At 46.3% G+C, this 16374-nt stretch overlaps 3 protein-coding genes across 4 annotated transcripts; 2 read left to right on the top strand and 1 right to left on the bottom strand.

The window, feature by feature from the left end:
• The first annotated feature begins 149 nt into the window (after positions 1–149).
• On the top strand, positions 150–3647 carry IQCC (IQ motif containing C). Of its 2 annotated transcripts, XR_008331778.1 has the most exons (6): positions 150–274; positions 1042–1185; positions 1363–1669; positions 2153–2271; positions 2675–2764; positions 2963–3647. XR_008331778.1 is itself a non-coding variant. In XM_053398994.1 (5 exons), exons 1-5 carry the CDS (start codon positions 203–205, stop codon positions 2711–2713), a joined length of 681 nt encoding a protein of 226 aa, XP_053254969.1. In that variant the 5' UTR covers positions 151–202; the 3' UTR covers positions 2714–3647. The 2 variants fall into 2 exon arrangements, 1 of the variants encoding a protein (XP_053254969.1); XM_053398994.1 differs by having other exon boundaries at positions 151–274; positions 2675–3647.
• Positions 3648–4848: 1201 nt separating this feature from the next.
• TMEM234 (transmembrane protein 234) lies at positions 4849–8437 on the bottom strand. The gene is made up of 6 exons (XM_053400069.1): positions 8425–8437; positions 8074–8316; positions 7539–7690; positions 6218–6284; positions 5401–5493; positions 4849–5189 (listed from the first exon to the last, which is right to left on the bottom strand). Exons 1-6 carry the CDS (start codon positions 8435–8437, stop codon positions 5113–5115), a joined length of 645 nt encoding a protein of 214 aa, XP_053256044.1. The 3' UTR covers positions 4849–5112.
• A 170-nt stretch (positions 8438–8607) lies between these two features.
• Positions 8608–15235, top strand: EIF3I (eukaryotic translation initiation factor 3 subunit I). The gene is made up of 11 exons (XM_053398993.1): positions 8608–8869; positions 9569–9661; positions 9991–10078; positions 10784–10849; positions 11326–11475; positions 11574–11701; positions 12363–12473; positions 13249–13338; positions 14453–14526; positions 14698–14790; positions 14904–15235. The coding sequence occupies exons 1-11, from the start codon at positions 8867–8869 to the stop codon at positions 14983–14985; spliced, it is 978 nt and encodes a 325-aa protein (XP_053254968.1). The 5' UTR covers positions 8608–8866; the 3' UTR covers positions 14986–15235.
• Positions 15236–16374: the final 1139 nt, after the last annotated feature.

Raw genomic sequence — 16374 nt, 5'->3', positions numbered from 1 at the left:
CTGAAGCCCAGCTCTAAGGAATCGGAGAGAAACACATCCCCTTCGCAAGGTGTGCAGCCTGAAGAACAAAGAGCGCGCCTGGGCAGCGCCACCTCGTGACTGCTCGTGAGAACTGCAAGAATAAGAACATGTGGACTCGCTCGTCGCGCGTCGGAGACGTCATCGGGAAGCGCGGTTGCCTGGGCAGCCAAAGCCGAAGAAGATGACGGAGAGCGAGGAAGAGCAGCAGGAGCTAGTGCTGAGGAGGAGGAGGAAGGTGCTGGTGACGCTGCAGGTGCCGGAACCAGGATAGTGGGTGACACTCAAGGCAGACCTAGGGGTGCTAGTTCTCATGGTTTGGCTTCCTATCGTGGCCTCATCCCCCTGATGACCCTGAAAAGGAGCAGCAGCCCTGGGAGAGCGGGAGGCTTGGTGTGGGTGCAAAGCAGACAAGAGGAGCTTCTGCATGCAAAGCATATGCTCTACCGCTGAGCCATTACTCTCCCTTCCCAACATGGCCTGCTTTGCGTAAATACACATTTCACCCATCCCACCCCTTTCCTCAGTGATTCCCTTGCAGCCAATAAACTGCTCTGCTTAAAGCATTTTGTGCTGCTGCTGCTGCTGTTTTTAAATGGAAATGGTGGCTTCTGTTAAAGAATGCCCATAGGGAAAAGTTCTCAAAAGTGGTGGTGGTAGCATGTAATACATAAATACGCACACATACATATGCCTTTTGCTCCTCTTTCTTTCCTTTCCTGCCTCCAGCATCTGTTCTCTTGGGCCTGGGGTCAGAAGCACAGTATACTAGGACTGCCAACTTCCTAACTGCCCTTTCTCCTGCATCTTCCATAGAAGCCTGGCAAAGATGGAGATAGAAAAAGCGTCACTATATAATTCCTGCTTGTTGGGTAGTTTTTTAAAGGCACAAGACCAGGAAGTGGGGGGGGGGTCATGGCAGCCCTAGAAGACTGGCCTGTGTTATATCCAGGCTTGGGCTCATGGCCTCTAATTCCTTCCTAATTTGTGATAGTTATTTTTTATGATTCATTTTCTTCCTAGGCTCATGTCAGGGGATACCTGGTCAGGAAGAGATTTCAAAGCTTAAAGGGGGAATATGAGAGCATCGTCAAGGAGATTGAAGGGGATCTGGATTGGCTGAAGTGGAACAGGCATTCCATGCCAGTGCCGGTGTTTCTTCCAAAGGTACGGTTGCTGGTTCTTTCTGCTCTTGGTAGAAGCTGGCAGTGCTTTCACTGGCTTTTAATTGCACCAGAAGGAAAGAGAAGAGGAAAATGAGAACTGGCTTCAGTAAATGTGAGGGTGCTGCTCACTGTTGCAGCCTTGTACTGAAAATGGTGCTCTTCTTCCTCTGTCTTATAGTCTGTCCAGAAACCAATAAAAGCCAGGGAATTAAGTGTCGAAGAGCCAGGAGCCAACAAGAACAAGTTGCATGAAAAGGAGGCAGAGCTTTGTTGTCGAGAGCTAATCTCCAAAAAAGACCCTGATTGCAAGATGCAGCTTCCAAGCAGCCTTCCAGCTGAGGCTGAGGAGGAGTGTCTTGTGGGCAGCCCCCCTGGGAATGCCTGCAGCCTGCCAGGAGAGAGTGAGGAAGGCAAGCACCACAACAGCATGTCGTCCGAATGGAGCAGCATGATCCTCGACATAGAGTCTCCAAGGCTGAGCCACGGTAAGGCATGTGGAACAATTTGAGACTCCAAGCTCCCACCCACCGTCTTCCTTTGCTTTGCAGTACAGTCATACCTTGGGTAGCTTCAAGTTAAGTATTTTTGGGTTGCACTCCGCGGTGACCCAGAAGTAACGGAGCGCGTTACTTCCGGGTTTTGCCGCCCGTGCATGCGCAAATGCTCAAAATTACATCATGCGTGGAAGCGGCGAAACGCGACCCGTGCATGTGCAGACACGCAGTCGCGTGTTATGTTTGCTTCAGGATACGAACGGGGCTCCGGAACGGATCCTGTTCGTATCCAGAGGTACCACTGTAGTTACTGTTTTTCTCTGTTCTTCAGCATGGTACTTTTTGCTTATGCTAAAAAGGCAGGTCCCTGCCCCAGTAAAATTACCTGGGGGGGGCAGCGAAGAGGAGCCAACAGGAGGGGAAAGGCAAGGGGGAGGCAGACTAAGAGTGGTTTCTTGACCTTTTGTTGTGCAGAGCTTCATTTCCAAAAAGTACCAGAGATGCCCCAAGCTGTGCCTGACCTCCAGCGCTACCGAAAGCACCTGGCCATGGAGCTGCTGTGGCTGCAACAAGCAATCGCCAGCCGTAAGAATGTAAGAGCTGGTCCTCAAGGAGCCATGGGGTGTCTTCTGTGCATGGGGAGCAGATGCTAGGAGAGCAGGTGCTGTGGTGTGGACCTTTGTAAGATGATGCCTACAGCACCCTCCCACCACTGAGAAAAGAGCTGGTGGGTCTGGGATGATTCTTCAGCTTTTGGTTCTTTTAAATTCAGTGGGTGGGTGCTCAGCCACAAATAGCTAAAATTGACAGAGGCAGTATCCATTGGAGTCTAAAGGGGGTACATTGTATGCTGGTGCTTATTAGTGTTTAATATTCATTTCAGAACTAACAGTGCACTAGGTGCTGTACAAAGGACAAGACTTCATCCACAACTCATTTCCTTATTTCTCCCTTTTCTTTCTCTCTCTCTTTTCTCTCTCCCTCCCTTCTTCATAGTATTTGATCCTGAAGCAGAAGTTGGGGAGCCCAGAGTGACTGCCGACTTGGAGGTCTCTAGCCTATATTCCCAGTCACACAGAAACAGATGTAGCTGCTCTTACCAGCCATCAGGGGGAAGAAAGCATTGGGGGAGCAGCTCCCACCATGACTGCAGGGAAGGGCTTGTGATTCCCTGGTGCTGGGTACTCTGCATGGTCTCAGCTTTCATGCTTGTGAAAGCAAGTGAAGATTCTCTTCTGATTTTTCATGTCACAGCTTTGCCTGTTGTGGGTGTGTCTCTTAGAGCAGGGTTCATCATGGAAGGGAGCTGAGGGGCTTTATGAGGGTCAGAAGACATTGTTCCAGTGCGAGTCAGACTGGCAAGTCCTGTCTTCACATAATCATTTTTCTCAATTCTTGTTCAGACCATAACCATTTTTGCTTTCAATTTGACAATACCCCTGGGTCTCTTTCCTTCTCAGTGAGACAGCTGGAAGAGGTGAGCCAGGCAATCTCTCTCAAGTTTCCCACTGTATAGTATATATATTAAAAAGTAGGTTTTAAAGTACAGGGTTTGTTTGTTTTTCTCCCGGACCTTGTTTAATATTCCTTCAAGAATGCAACTTTCTTTCCGTCACTGAATCCCTAGTTCTCATCCAGCATTTTTGACCCACTCCTTTGACACAAGAATGATGAGCATTTATTAGTGAGGGCTGATTTTACCTTCATTTTATTGCTACTTAAGTTTGCATACAATATTTTATTGCCATATAAGGAGCCATTTTTGTGAAACCTCCCTATATGGAAAAATTACGCAGTAGTCACATGAGAAATTGCCCCTTTACAGCCCTCCGCTATGACAACGTTTTATACAAACTATTTATTCCTTGAGTGATACTGAGGCAGTGATGTCACCACATGCAAACCACCACACTCAGTGGAATAAAGGTGAAATGGAGACATGTGTCTTCAGCATAGTTATCTTCTTAAATCTTTGCTTTCTTGTTCTTCTGTACTTTGCTACATTAGCAGTATATATACAAGGACAATCTACACACATGGGATGGGTTTCTGAAGGCTTGGAGGGTGGGGAGTGCTAATGTTTCTAGATTTTGTTAAAAAATAGAAAAATGAAGACTAGACATGTTCAGTGGCCAGAGAATACTGTTTTGGGGAGAGGGGTGCTGTTGATGGGAAACTGGGTGGGATAAAAGATGGAGTATCTTGCACTCAACACTGCAACACTCACCACCACCCCTCCTCTTCCCTGATCTTAAACTGTATACAACAATGATGTCTCATATCAAATGTAACCAATCTGTAGAAAAGACTTTACAACCAGAAAAAAGAAGCAATACACGTACTTATGTAAACCAAGAAAATCTTTATTTTTTAAAAAAAACAAAACCAACAACCACTGCAGCACTCCGTTGCAAGTCTCACATGTGTACAACTAATTACTCTTTCTTGAGTTCATTGAAAACACCAGGGAGTTTCCAAAGAAGAGGGTATAGCTGTCCATACATGAAACTTTGCAAATGCAGCCAACACAAGATTTATGCTTTGCCCAGAGTTATCAGGGGTTTATTTCATTTATTTTTATTTAGTGCTGGAGCTCAAGATGGCCTAGAAGCCAGCGCTGTCATTCCAGTAGCTTGGGTGGGTAGGGAGCTGTGGTTACACAGTGGCAGGGAAAAGCCACTCTGCACATACTCAAATGCAGTATTGTTTTTATTTTTTTACAATCATTTACACATCACCTGTCCAGGTAACAACTTTCTATGGTGGCTTATACTATGATTAAGAAACAATTAAAATAAGCATCAAATAGTAAATCTACAGAAAAAAATCTAGGCATTAGCCTAGACCAGACTTTCCCAACACATTGTCCTCCAGCCTAGTCTTTCTGCATGCCCTTCTGATCTTAACTAATTATGGGCCAGAGAGCAGGGCTGCCAGAGCCAATTTCAGTGCTTCGGCAACTTCACATAGGCCTAAGCAGTCCTTCAGATGATGCTGTTTGCGGCTTTACAGTTCAGCACTTCCATTGTCTTCCTCCACCGTCCTGCCTCCCAGCTCTGTGTGTGCACTAGCAGGAATGTCTGCACTTTTAGTTCACCTTTGCAGAAAATTGCTCTCTTGAGCACTTTGAACAAACCCTGCCCAAGCTGAAAATGCTCCTTATTGCACCCCCAGAACTCTCAAGGGTTCTGCTGTGGACAGGCTGGCAGGAGCATCCCAATGCCAAGTCATTCCACCCAGGGCCCGCCGCCAACCAGTGGGGCTAGAGGTTAAGGAAGACAATGCTTTCCCTTCAGGCCTTGACAGCTCTAAGCTTGTGCGGAGTCCACTGGGTGCCTCCAAAAATGCTGTGTGTGTTGTCCTACAAGCAGAGCCAGCATTAGCATGGAGAACTGTTGCCTTCCACAAATTCTGTCCTTCTTCCAATACGGTTCTCATGACTTCTCATGTACAGACCCAGCTATGCAAAGTGCAACTCCCAAAGCTGTCAGTAGCATTCCCAGTGCTGCCCCTAAAGGAAAAAAATGGAAAAATAACCAAAAGCTCTGAAAGTGCTCCCTGTTGCTATCCACTTCAATGAAACTTGCTCATGGAAGAAAGGTGCATATGGCATTCATTTATAAGCAAATCCTGTTAGCTCTCTATGAAGTAAGGCACAGTTGTAAGAAGGGCATAGCTGGAGCTGACAGGGTTGGCACCTGCTCAGGAAAAGAGAGACCTACTTGCACCGCCAATGTCTTCTCCAAGAACCTTCCCTGTTGCTAATGTGAACATCAGAGCCAGAGAGTTACAAAGAGGTACAGCCAAGGTCAGGTCTGAAATGGAAGAGGGAAAGGGTTACCATTGAAACAGCTGATCTAATCAAACAAATATGAAATGGCTCTGGGATGGGAACAAGCCATCCTCAAGCAGGAAAATGTCTGCAGGGAAGATACTTCCAGACTGACCTATGATAGTGCAGTCCCTTGAGTAAGTGAAGGAGATTGCAGAGACGGGGGGCTTAATATAGCAACAGGTTTTAGGATTTTTACACTTACCAGATTTACTATAAAAAAGTAAATCCAGGTTATATGCATGAAAAATAATGGGTTGGTGTTTGTGCCAGAAATGTCATGTGGATGCTGCAAAAAGCTTGCATGTGGAAGGAGCCGCAATAAACACAGAAAAGCCACGGTGACTCTGGCTCTGTCTACACATGCAGCAGAATTAAGTGGTAGAATGTGCAGGTGACAGAGTGAATGATACCACTTCAAGCTGTAGGTGAGGGGTGTTGTTTTTGAATGCTCCCCTTGTGAAAAGCATTCTGTCAGTAAACAAACAAAAAATTGAGCAGGTTCTAAGCAAGCTCACTTGTTGAGTTGGCTCTCTCTCTGCAGGTTTGTTAGTGTTTTTACACGGGAGCGTTCAAAAACTGCACCCCCCCACTTGAAGTATGTTCTATTTGAAACTGGGCCACAAAACAGTAATCAAGACTTGGAAGTGTCTGCATCTTCCCCAAATATTACTCGCTTCCCCTATAAGCAGTAATTAAGGACTAACCTGTAGATGCTAAAGTAAGATAGTAGACAAAAGAGCCGCACTGGTTGAGCACAAATGGCACCACGTACTGCAAAAATGAAAAATAACAGCATTGTCAGACCTCCAGGATTACTGGATTTGAAACGGCAATGAGCTGCAATGAGATCCTGAAAAGACCTTAGCTGCTAATACCCCATTTCAGGCTACTGCAGTGTTCTTCATACATGGTTCCCCAGCTGTTGCTGACCTACAATTCCCCAGCCCACTTCACAAATGGTGAGGGATGATGGGAGTTGTAGTCCAACTTCTGGGGAACCAAGATTGAAGAACACTGGTCTACTGTAATGTGTTGTAATTGGGGCTATTTTTGTTAATAGCTGTAACTGATTCAAAATATGGCAAATAAAATTTTAACTGGAATGGGTCACTGGGAACAAAGTATATCAATTCTGAAAGTTCTTCACTGGCTACCAGTTCCTTACCAGGCCAATGCAAGGTGCTAGTTTCAACCTTTAAAGCCCTTTATAGCTTAGGACAGGCATCCCCAACCTTCGGCCCTCCAGATGTTTTGGACTAAAATTCCCATCATCCCTGACCACTGGTCCTGTTGGCTAGAGATCATGGGAGTTGTAGGCCAAAACACCTGGAGGGCCGCAGGTTGGGGATGCCTGGCTTAGGATCTAGGCATCCTAAGAACCACCTACTCTCATGTCACCTCCAAAAGCAAGTAGTTCTCTGCAGTGTTCCCCCACATCAGAAACCTGACAGGTGGCAACAACAGTGAGCTTTTTCATCTGTGGTGCCTCAGCTGTGAAGCATCCTCCCTTGCTTCATGTCTACTTTACTATCTTATGTACCAGGTTAAAACATTTTTACTCTCAGGCATTTAAAGATCTGATGTTTTAAATTTTGTGTTGCTAGAAAATTTGTCTACTCTGCTGTTTTATGATTGCAATGTTTTAATAATCTTTTGAACCACCATCTATTTTACTATAAATGCATTTACTGTAGTTTATTGTACTGTGTTTTAAATTGTATCTAGAATTGCCTTAGGATACCATTTTATGAAAGGCAATATACAAATCTCATGAATAAATAAGCACATTTTATTTCTGCTTGAGTCCAAGGCTGTAGCTATGGGAAAAGCCCTCTTGGGCTATTGATGCTGTGAATCCCTCCATCATAGGCTTATGTTGTATATATGTGTAAAGAGACCATACATCACAGACACCAGAGTCTCCGCTGTGCCTCATTTCCAAAAGAAAACACGAACCCTGGGTAAGCACCTGGACCCCCTGGGAATCTCTCACCACTTAGAGATTGGAGTGGTGTGCAACAATACCTTGTAATTGAGGCAAAGGAATTTAATTTCTGCCAGCAGCTGTAGAGTTCTGCTCGCTCTCTTCACTCGCTCCAGACCCTCAGTTCCTCTCTTCAAAAATGGATTGGTTCCTCCCCAAAGAACTGCCACCAAGACCAAAGCAGCAACTTCACCTGTAACAACACAGCGCTCTAATCCCTACAGTCTAAGAACTGTTTTCAAGATTTTTTCAATGCATGAGTTAGGGAATGATTCAAGGTTCAGCATCTAACAGTTCCCCAGCACCAACACCATTTGACGTGGTACCAGAGCCCGCACACCCGTAAGACTTCCAACAGCATAAACTACAGCATCAATATATGAGGTGATGGGAAGCCCTAGATCAAAGGTTGTGAACCTATGGTCCTCCGGATGTCCCTGAACTAGTTCCCATCACTGCAGACCACCAACCCTGCTGGCTGGCGCTGATGGGAATTGGGAGTCTGGAGGGCTGCAGGTTCCCCGTCTCCACTTGAGAGCAGGGGAGGGGAGAGAAAAAGAGAAACTGATGCTGAACTCAGTGTGGTCCCCTCGTTTTCTTGTAACAAATCGCACACACTTCCCCCTCCCCGCCTCAAAACTTGTCTCCCAGTCTTTGTAAATAAGAACCCTTTGATGACGCAAGAGATTTCAAAATCAGTTTCAAAGCAGGCAGGGCGAGCCTGCGACCTTCCTGACTGGCCATGCAGGCTACGACTGGCGGGCAGAACGGCGGCCTGCAAATAAATCGAACAAAGACCACCGCAAGGTCGTGCGCGTTACTCAGAAGGAATCCCTCCCCTCCCTCCCGGTTAAGAGGGCCTCGTTCTCAGGTCACCGTCCCCCCACCCGGCCCTTATTTCTGTGGCACCGGAAATAACTTCCTCACCCGGCGACACCATGGCGACAGACCCGACCACAGTCGAGCAAGAGGCTAGAGAGACGCGCAGCCTGGCTTTCCAGTACAAAACGGAAGTCGGCCATCTCTTTGGCAGAAGACGGGGCGAGTGCGCGCGCGAGGGGGGAACCATAGAGAGGAGAGCGCTAGAGCGGATTGTTATTCTTCTCACCGCATAGATAGAACGAGACTGGGATCTTTGTTCGCTTTCTACGTGTGTGTGTTTGTGATCTTCTTGCGTGACGCAACCCTCCCCCGCATACGGGGAATCTTCAAACGGAAACCAAGCTTTGGATGCACCTCTCTCTCCTTTTCCTATCTCTATAATCCCGCTGCCGGGCTTTTCCTTCCGGTTTGGTGCCGGAAGTGGATCCTCTGCCTCTTTCGCTCGTGGCGTCTTTCCTGTTCCCGGTGGCGTCTCTTCACCGCAGCCATGGTAAGACTCCCTTTCTCCCCCGCCGCCCTCCGGATTTCTTGAATTAGGTTTCTTAACTGACCCGGGCGTTGTTTCGCTGCCTGTGCGCTTTACCTGTGGCCTGTATAGGCCGCACTGCGGGTTGTTTTCATGCTTGTTTCTTTCGAGCCCCGCGCAGAAACGGGACGCGTGTCCGTGGGCGCGCGCGACACTTTCGGAATCCGCCACACCCCAAATCCAGGCTGCCTCCTTGTCTTGTTTATATTCTCCCCCCAACCCACAAACGCCGACACCCCCTTTTATCCGAAAACCCGCCCCTTTCCTTGCTCGGTAGGTTTAAAAAGTAGTAATGGCCGAACTGTTTCTTCTACAAGGCAGAGAGGAGGGAGAGAGAGCGCCTTGCGATGCTATTGAGACGACAGTTTTCCCCTTCCTTCCCTCTCCACCCTCACCCCCTTCGCTTGCCTAACCGAAATGGCCTTATTCGAGAGAACATCATATTGCAGACCCTGTGCTTGGAGACTTAAGTTGATTGTAGTTATTTGTGGTTTTAGTGACTAATGTTCAGCTCAGCAACTAAGCTGAGGAGCCACCTTATTTTTATGATTTGAAAGTTGTTTTAAACTTCTTTTAATGTTGTAACCCACCCTGAGACCTTAGGTTGAAGGGTGGATAATAAATAATAAGGAATATGTGATTTAATAATACATTTCTTCGCAGAAACCCATATTGTTGCAAGGCCATGAGAGATCAATTACTCAGATCAAATATAACAGGGAAGGAGACTTGTTATTCACAGTAGCCAAAGATCCGGTATGTTTTCCTTGAACTGTTCTTTTCTACACCTTTCTCACGGTTGCATCTTCTTGCTGTCTTTAAAAAGTATACATTGTTGCCTATTTAGCATATTATTTTCTCTTGTCCTTTTGAAGGCAAATATTTTGTTGATTTGTAGCTAACCATATAAATAGTTCTCCCAGTACTTCCCCCTCACCAAAACTCAGTGCAAACTTGTTTGCTTCTCACAAGCCGTTAAGTAGTCAATAAATTGTCCAAAATCAGGTAAACTAGAAGATGGTAATTTTGTTCTTGTCTTTCTGTTTTGGATGCATTTTCATAATAGATTCTTCTTCTTCTATCAGATTGTTAATGTTTGGTACTCTGTCAACGGGGAGAGACTCGGCACATACAGCGGACATACTGGCGCAGTCTGGTGTGTGGATGCTGACTGTATCCTTTGGTTTTAGAAATCAGTGTATTTGAGACCCTTTTTCAAGTATTAAGTTGAGATACTCTTGAGAGACTTTGGAGTTGGAGTGAGCATTTCAGAGAGTAGTGGAGGCATAGCCAATATGGTGTCCTCTGGATATTTCAGTATTCCCAGATCCCTGACCATTGATTGGCCATTTTGGCTGAGGCTGATGGGAGCTGAGTCCAACAACATGGGCACTACATTGGCTACTCCTGGAGTAGTGGCTGGTCCTTACATTAATGCTGATGTTACTTTTGACCACTATTTTGGGGATTCTGGTAGAGGACCCTCCTGTACCATCAAAGAGACAAGGGTCGTAGTGCTGGACTTTCACAGACAATAACCTAATTCATCAGATGCGTGAGTTTGACTAAGAGGCTAATGATTTAGTACAAATACAAATATGACTTTGAACATATTAGCAGATGGTAAGAATAACCCTAAGAACACCTACTTTTTAAAGAATACAGATTGGTTAAAAGAAACTTCCTGGATGCTTAGATTCATATGAAAGATGTTGAGGTTTTGCCCCAGACACCTGACAGCAAAAGGCTTGTGCAGTTGGATGAGCCATGTTTTGGAATTCATTCAGTATGGATACTTGAAGCTGTGCAGTAAGTCATATCCACCTCCTTCTGTAAGTTGTACATAATTGCGTTGGGGTTCCTTGACTGCTCCTATAGGGGACACAAGGCATGTGCTGACAGGCTCCGCAGACAACAGCTGCCGGCTCTGGGACTGTGAGACAGGTAGAACCTCAAATAAAATCTTTTGTGGAGTGATGGGAGCACTATGTGCAGGGTGGAAGATGGCTGAGGCTGATGGGAGTTGTAGTCCAGAACATCTGGTGGGTGCCAGGTTGGGAAAAGTTTGATTAAAAACCTATCAACCTGAGACTGACTTGGGAGAAGGTCCCACTGGAATTCATTTGGTCTTGCCTTTGGGTAAACGTGAGGGATTGAACTCTAAGCTTGGCAGGCGCTTATCTGGCAATAAGAGGTGGGCTGCTGTTCACTGGGTTTGCATCAGTAAGATACCAGCATCCAGCCCTCAGCATCTCTGGTTCAAAAGCCTCTGGTAGCAGAGCTGGGAAAGCTCTCTGTCCCCAACCATCCTACTCCTGTGCCTGAGGCCTAGGAGAGCTGGTCAGAGCTGACGACCTGGTATGCAGAGATTTTCACACCTTCCTTCAAGCTCGTTTTATGTGTGATGTCTTTTCCCTTAGGGAAGCAGCTTGCTCTGGTCAAGACCAACTCAGCTGTGCGTACCTGCGGCTTCGACTTTGGAGGGAACATCATCATGTTTTCCACAGACAAACAAATGGGCTACCAATGTTTTGTGAGCTTCTTTGACCTCCGTGACTCCAGCCAGATTGGTGAGGCCACCAGGTGGAGGGCTCAGGGTTGGGATGGATGGATGCCTCCCCTGCCCTTTGGCATCTCTGAATCTCACCTGGTTTTGCTTTGTCTACAGAGGACAACGAGCCATACATGAAGATCCCCTGCAGTGATTCCAAAATCACCAGCGCTGTTTGGGGTCCCCTTGGGGAATACATCATTGCGGGACATGAGAATGGGGAGTTGAACCAGTTCAGTGCAAAGGTTAGTGTGGGTTGGAACTGTGATAACCAAATGACAAACCACATCCAGCCATCTGGATGAGGATTCTTTTTTCTCCAATGTGCTTTGCAGTCCTGTTGAATTATGTTTATTTTCCCCTGATTCTTTTTTTTTTAAAGAGTTGTTGTTTTTAAGTTTAATGTTTTGTATTATTTTTCTCTTTTTTATTATGTAAGCTGTTTTGGATGGGCTTTGCTCAGAAAAGCAGCCAAAAAATGCTTTAAAATAAATATCGTTTACCATTATAACCACCTTCTGAGGTAAACTAGATAGAAAGGGAATGATTATCTGAAGGCCATCCCATGAGCTTCAGCTAGGGGTCACTAATTCTAACAGTTACCATAGTAATTCTGTTCTGTAAGATTGGTGATAATGACAACTGCTATAACTAGTAGCTAACAATGTGAGCTAGTTGACATCTTTCACCTGAGCCCTTCCCTGTCTGCAGTATGGTGATGGTAATACTGTCCCATCTTACAAGATTGTATGAATTCTTGAGCCATATGTGAAATGCATCGAACACTGTAAATATGTTCTATTAGTGTTACTGTTGTTGTTATATTCAGGACTTGAGAAAGATGTGGCTTCTCCCTCCATTGGTCTGGAGGTGCTCAGTTTCCTTCACCTCTCTTTCCTCTCTTAGTCAGGAGAGGTCCTCATGAACGTCAAGGAGCACACCAAACAGATCAATGACATTCAGACCTCTCGAGACATGACCATGTTCATCACTGCCTCCAAGGATAACACTGCCAAGGTGCGTCCTGCATCTTTCCCTGATTTGCCCTCTTAAGTGTGGAATTTGGGGTTGGTGAGAGATTGTCTTGGCACTGTGTGCGAAACCCATTAGTAGTCACTGAGAGGTAAAAAGTTCACCCCGAAAGGAAGCTTCTCATACTCCCCATCCGTGTTTTAGCACACTAGGAAGTGCTGGAAGAGAAGGCTTTTATGAATAGGTTCCACTTCCACTGTTGGAGGCAGTACACCTCTGACACCCCGTTGCTAAGAATCACAAGTAAAGGGAGTACTCTTGTGCCGGAGTCCTGCTTACAGGCTTCCCATTTGGGCATCTGGGTGGCCACTGAGCTAGATACGCCATTGGCCTGATCCAGCTGCCAGGCTCTTAAGTTTGATATGGCACAAGAGTTGCTTGCACCAAGTATCAGTTTCCTGTTTGGAATTGGTGGCACAGCCTGGTACTCCTGTCCCAGCTGGCCAAAGGACTGAAGATTGCTTAAAACAGTGTAATAAATCAGTGCATGTCATAATGCACCATCAAGCAGAAGCAGCCCTCCTTGGCTTCTGAGGTCTGTTTTGTGCTTGCTGCAGCCGATGGGCTACCTGCTGCCGTCGCTTTTGGGTGGTCTCTGTAGTGGCTGAGAAGTCTGCTTCGGGTGCTCAGCTGGTTAGACATTATATTGTGGGATTCCCAGGGCAGGCGACTGTGACCTTTCCCAGGACTCTGATGCTTTGCGTCTTTAAGAGATGAATGTGCTAAGAAGGCTCCTGCCAATTCACTTCTTCCTCTGCAGCTGTTTGACTGCACGACGCTTGACCACCTGAAGACGTTCCGGACAGAGCGGCCAGTGAACTCCGCAGCCCTTTCCCCCATCTTTGATCATGTATGTTGGTGGGCCAGATGGGGCACCTCTCCCTTGTCCTGGGGCATCCCCACCTGTCCTTATAGCTAGACATTCATAGAGTCCCAGAGGCTTGTGGAGGATCTTCCCCATGTGACACAGAGATGCTAGACTCTATGTTACCTTTTGAATATATGCTGTTGGTTGTGCATTGCCTCCTTTGCCAGCTCCACCTGGCTTCAGTAGGATTGGGTAGGTGTGATGTGACAATACACTGAGAGATGGAGGGGCAAGACTCAAGAGTGAAAGAGTAAGCAGGGAGCATTGGCTAGGCTTCCCCATTTCCCTATCCCTTGGAGACACTCAGGTGGGCCAGAGCTTAGAGTATTGATTGTCATCCCTGTTGTCTGGTTGCTGGAAGAGTTCCTAGAATTCAGGTGGACACTGGAACATCAGTATATTATTTATGTATTTAAGTATTTATTTATTATTAAACTTATTGGTCACTTTTTAAAAAACAAATGTTACCCACAGCGACTTACAACAATAAATAACACACACATTAAAACCAGCATTAAACAAAACAGGAAAAAACTCTGAAACACATTCATATTTTAAAAAAAGGCCTATTTTTAAAATGCCCCACCCACTGAAGGAGGTCACAGATAATTAGAAGCCAAAGGCCTGGTGGAAGAGACATGTTTTTCCCTCTGGCACCTGATGGTATGTAATGATTGTGCCAGGCAAGCTACCCCGGGGGGTGGGGAGCATTCCACAAGCAGGGAGCCAGCACGGAAAAAGGCCTCTTGCATGTTGCCGCCCTCCAGACCTCCTGCGGTGGGGCCCCATGGAGAAGGGCCTCAGATGATGATTGCAAGGTCTGGGTCAGCTCATATGGGGAGAGGTGGTCCTTGAGGTATTGGGGTCCTAAGACACACAAGACTCTATAGCACTAGCTGCAATTTCTGAAGCACCTTCAAAAGCAGCCCCATGTACAATGCATGCTGTAATCTAATCTAGAGGTTACCAGACTGTAGACAGAAGTTAGGCTATCCTTGGTCAGTATGTTGGGCTCTTGAGTCCTTGGCCCATTAACACATTACAAAGGAGTGTGTGACTGAGGTGTTCTCTCCCCACCCCCCATTCCCTCTGGCAGGTGGTGTTGGGTGGTGGACAGGAGGCCATGGATGTGACGACCACTTCCACCAGGATTGGCAAGTTTGAGGCCAGGTGAGCAAATTATGGCTTCTCCTATTCCTGTGATGGGGGCGATGCAGTCAATTCCCCAAGCAACCAGTAGGCAATGGTTACCTCTTCAGTGAGGTATGTTGAAGATATTCTCATCATCAAACTCTGGGCTCTGTTGCTTGTATCTCACTGCCTTTTCCTTTGTGGTTCTAGGTTCTTCCACCTGGGCGTTGAGGAAGAGTTTGGGAGAGTCAAGGGCCACTTTGGCCCTATTAACAGTGTCGCTTTCCACCCTGATGGAAAGAGGTAAGGATGTCCATCTCCCTATGTTCTAAGCGAGTGTGCATCTCACCAGGGTCAAATCTGGAACTCCTGGAATCGAATCTGTAACTTTGTTTCTGCTTTGTTTCTGCTTTCAGTTACAGCAGCGGTGGAGAGGACGGCTATGTTCGCATCCATTATTTTGATCCCCAGTACTTTGAATTTGAGTTTGAAGTTTGAACCAGCCCCATCCTTCTCCCCTTTCTACAGTTGCCTTCTGGATCTCTGTCTGTTTCTAAGGAGGTTTAGTGGGGATGCACAGACTGAAGCAGAGAACGGTGCACTATAACTGCTGCTGTGTTCTGGGGAAATGCGAGAATGTCCAGCTTCTTGTCTGTCCTTGGGAACAGCTACTTCCTGCCATGCTTGGCATATTTATAAAAGTTATACAGAAGGAAATAATAAATCCTCACTCTTGTTTCCAGCTACAGTAGGAGTGTGTTTGAATTTCTTAGCTGTTTATTTCTTTGTTACTCTTTTAACACTTGGTCATTTTTATGCAGATTTGTTGAAGGGGAATAGTTTACATGGGCCTTAGAATTTAGCCTCAGGATTTGGGTGGCCTTGCTGCAGAATTTTCCTTCCTTTCTCAAGATGCACATAACTCCCAGGGCATTTGTAGTAGTAGTAATGGTACTGACTGGATTTCTTACCCATCCTTCACCACAAGGTCCCACAGCAAGTTACAACCGTATAAAAACAGAATATTAAAATCAGTCAGAACAACAGTCCTGGAGGAGAGGGCTGTGAATGGCTACCAGCCATGCCTATGCTGTTCCTACACAGCTGGAGGCAGCAATACTTCTGAACAGGAGTTGGAAATGGCAGCATAGGAGAGTGCTTTTGTGCTCCTGTTCTGTTTGCTCATTCCCTGTAGGCATCTGGTTGGCCATTGTGAGAACAGGGTGCCAGACTAGATGGGCCATTGGCCTGAGCCAGCACGCCTTACAATCAGAAGAATAGGGCAGGTACTGTACTAAAAAGACACATCTCAGGTGTCCAAAAACCAGAATAAAAGGCATAAATGCTGTTATTCTCTTGTTGGACCAAGTGGCCCAGCAAATGCCTTGCATGCAGAAGGGCCAAGGTTCAATTCCCCATGGCATTTCCTGGTTTAAAAAAGGGGCCCTTGGGAGGAAGGTGAGGGAAAGCTCTTGCTCTGCTGGAGACTTGCTCCCAGTTGGAGTAGATCAAGCTTTCCCCAAACTGATGTTTTGGACTCACAACTCTCATTAGCCTCAACCAGCATGGCTGTGCTCCCTAGGGCAGAGGGGAATCACAAGTCTGGAAAACCACTTGGAAGGGAAAGCTAGGGGAGATGGCCCTGGGCTGGATGGCCTGATTCTGTAGAAGGACATATTCAACTAAGTTGTGATTCTGGGGGAAACTTCCTAGTTTCAGTTTTTAAGATCATATTCTGGAGAAAACCCCACCAAACTCTTTGCCCACTTGCCAAACTTTCTCTAAGCACAGGATTATTTCCTTGATGAGAAGCCTGGATAATTGGACTACACAAAGATCTGGCAACTTGTGTAGTCCAACATGAAGTGTCTTTTAATTGTCAGACTT

Source organism: Podarcis raffonei, chromosome 8 (assembly GCF_027172205.1).
Source record: "Podarcis raffonei isolate rPodRaf1 chromosome 8, rPodRaf1.pri, whole genome shotgun sequence".
In the NCBI taxonomy this organism is placed as follows: Eukaryota; Metazoa; Chordata; class Lepidosauria; order Squamata; family Lacertidae; genus Podarcis; species Podarcis raffonei.
This window is presented reverse-complemented; position numbering and strand designations above follow the sequence as displayed.

What these genes read in the sequence shown, in the direction of transcription:
- IQCC (XM_053398994.1), top strand. Translation starts at nt 203, where the DNA reads ATGACGGAGAGCGAGGAAGAGCAGCAGGAGCTAGTGCTGAGGAGGAGG. An exon ending in AGGTGCTGGTGACGCTGCAG is followed by an intron (nt 275 to 1,041) that starts GTGCCGGAACCA and finishes TTTTCTTCCTAG; the next exon opens with GCTCATGTCAGGGGATACCT. An exon ending in TGCCGGTGTTTCTTCCAAAG is followed by an intron (nt 1,186 to 1,362) that starts GTACGGTTGCTG and finishes TCTGTCTTATAG; the next exon opens with TCTGTCCAGAAACCAATAAA.
- TMEM234 (XM_053400069.1), bottom strand. An exon ending in AAACGAGGGGACCACACTGA is followed by an intron (nt 7,691 to 8,073) that starts GTTCAGCATCAG and finishes GTGTTGTTACAG; the next exon opens with GTGAAGTTGCTGCTTTGGTC. An exon ending in TCTTACTTTAGCATCTACAG is followed by an intron (nt 5,494 to 6,217) that starts GTTAGTCCTTAA and finishes CTTCCATTTCAG; the next exon opens with ACCTGACCTTGGCTGTACCT.
- EIF3I (XM_053398993.1), top strand. An exon ending in TCACAGTAGCCAAAGATCCG is followed by an intron (nt 9,662 to 9,990) that starts GTATGTTTTCCT and finishes TTCTTCTATCAG; the next exon opens with ATTGTTAATGTTTGGTACTC. An exon ending in CTGGTGTGTGGATGCTGACT is followed by an intron (nt 10,079 to 10,783) that starts GTATCCTTTGGT and finishes CTGCTCCTATAG; the next exon opens with GGGACACAAGGCATGTGCTG.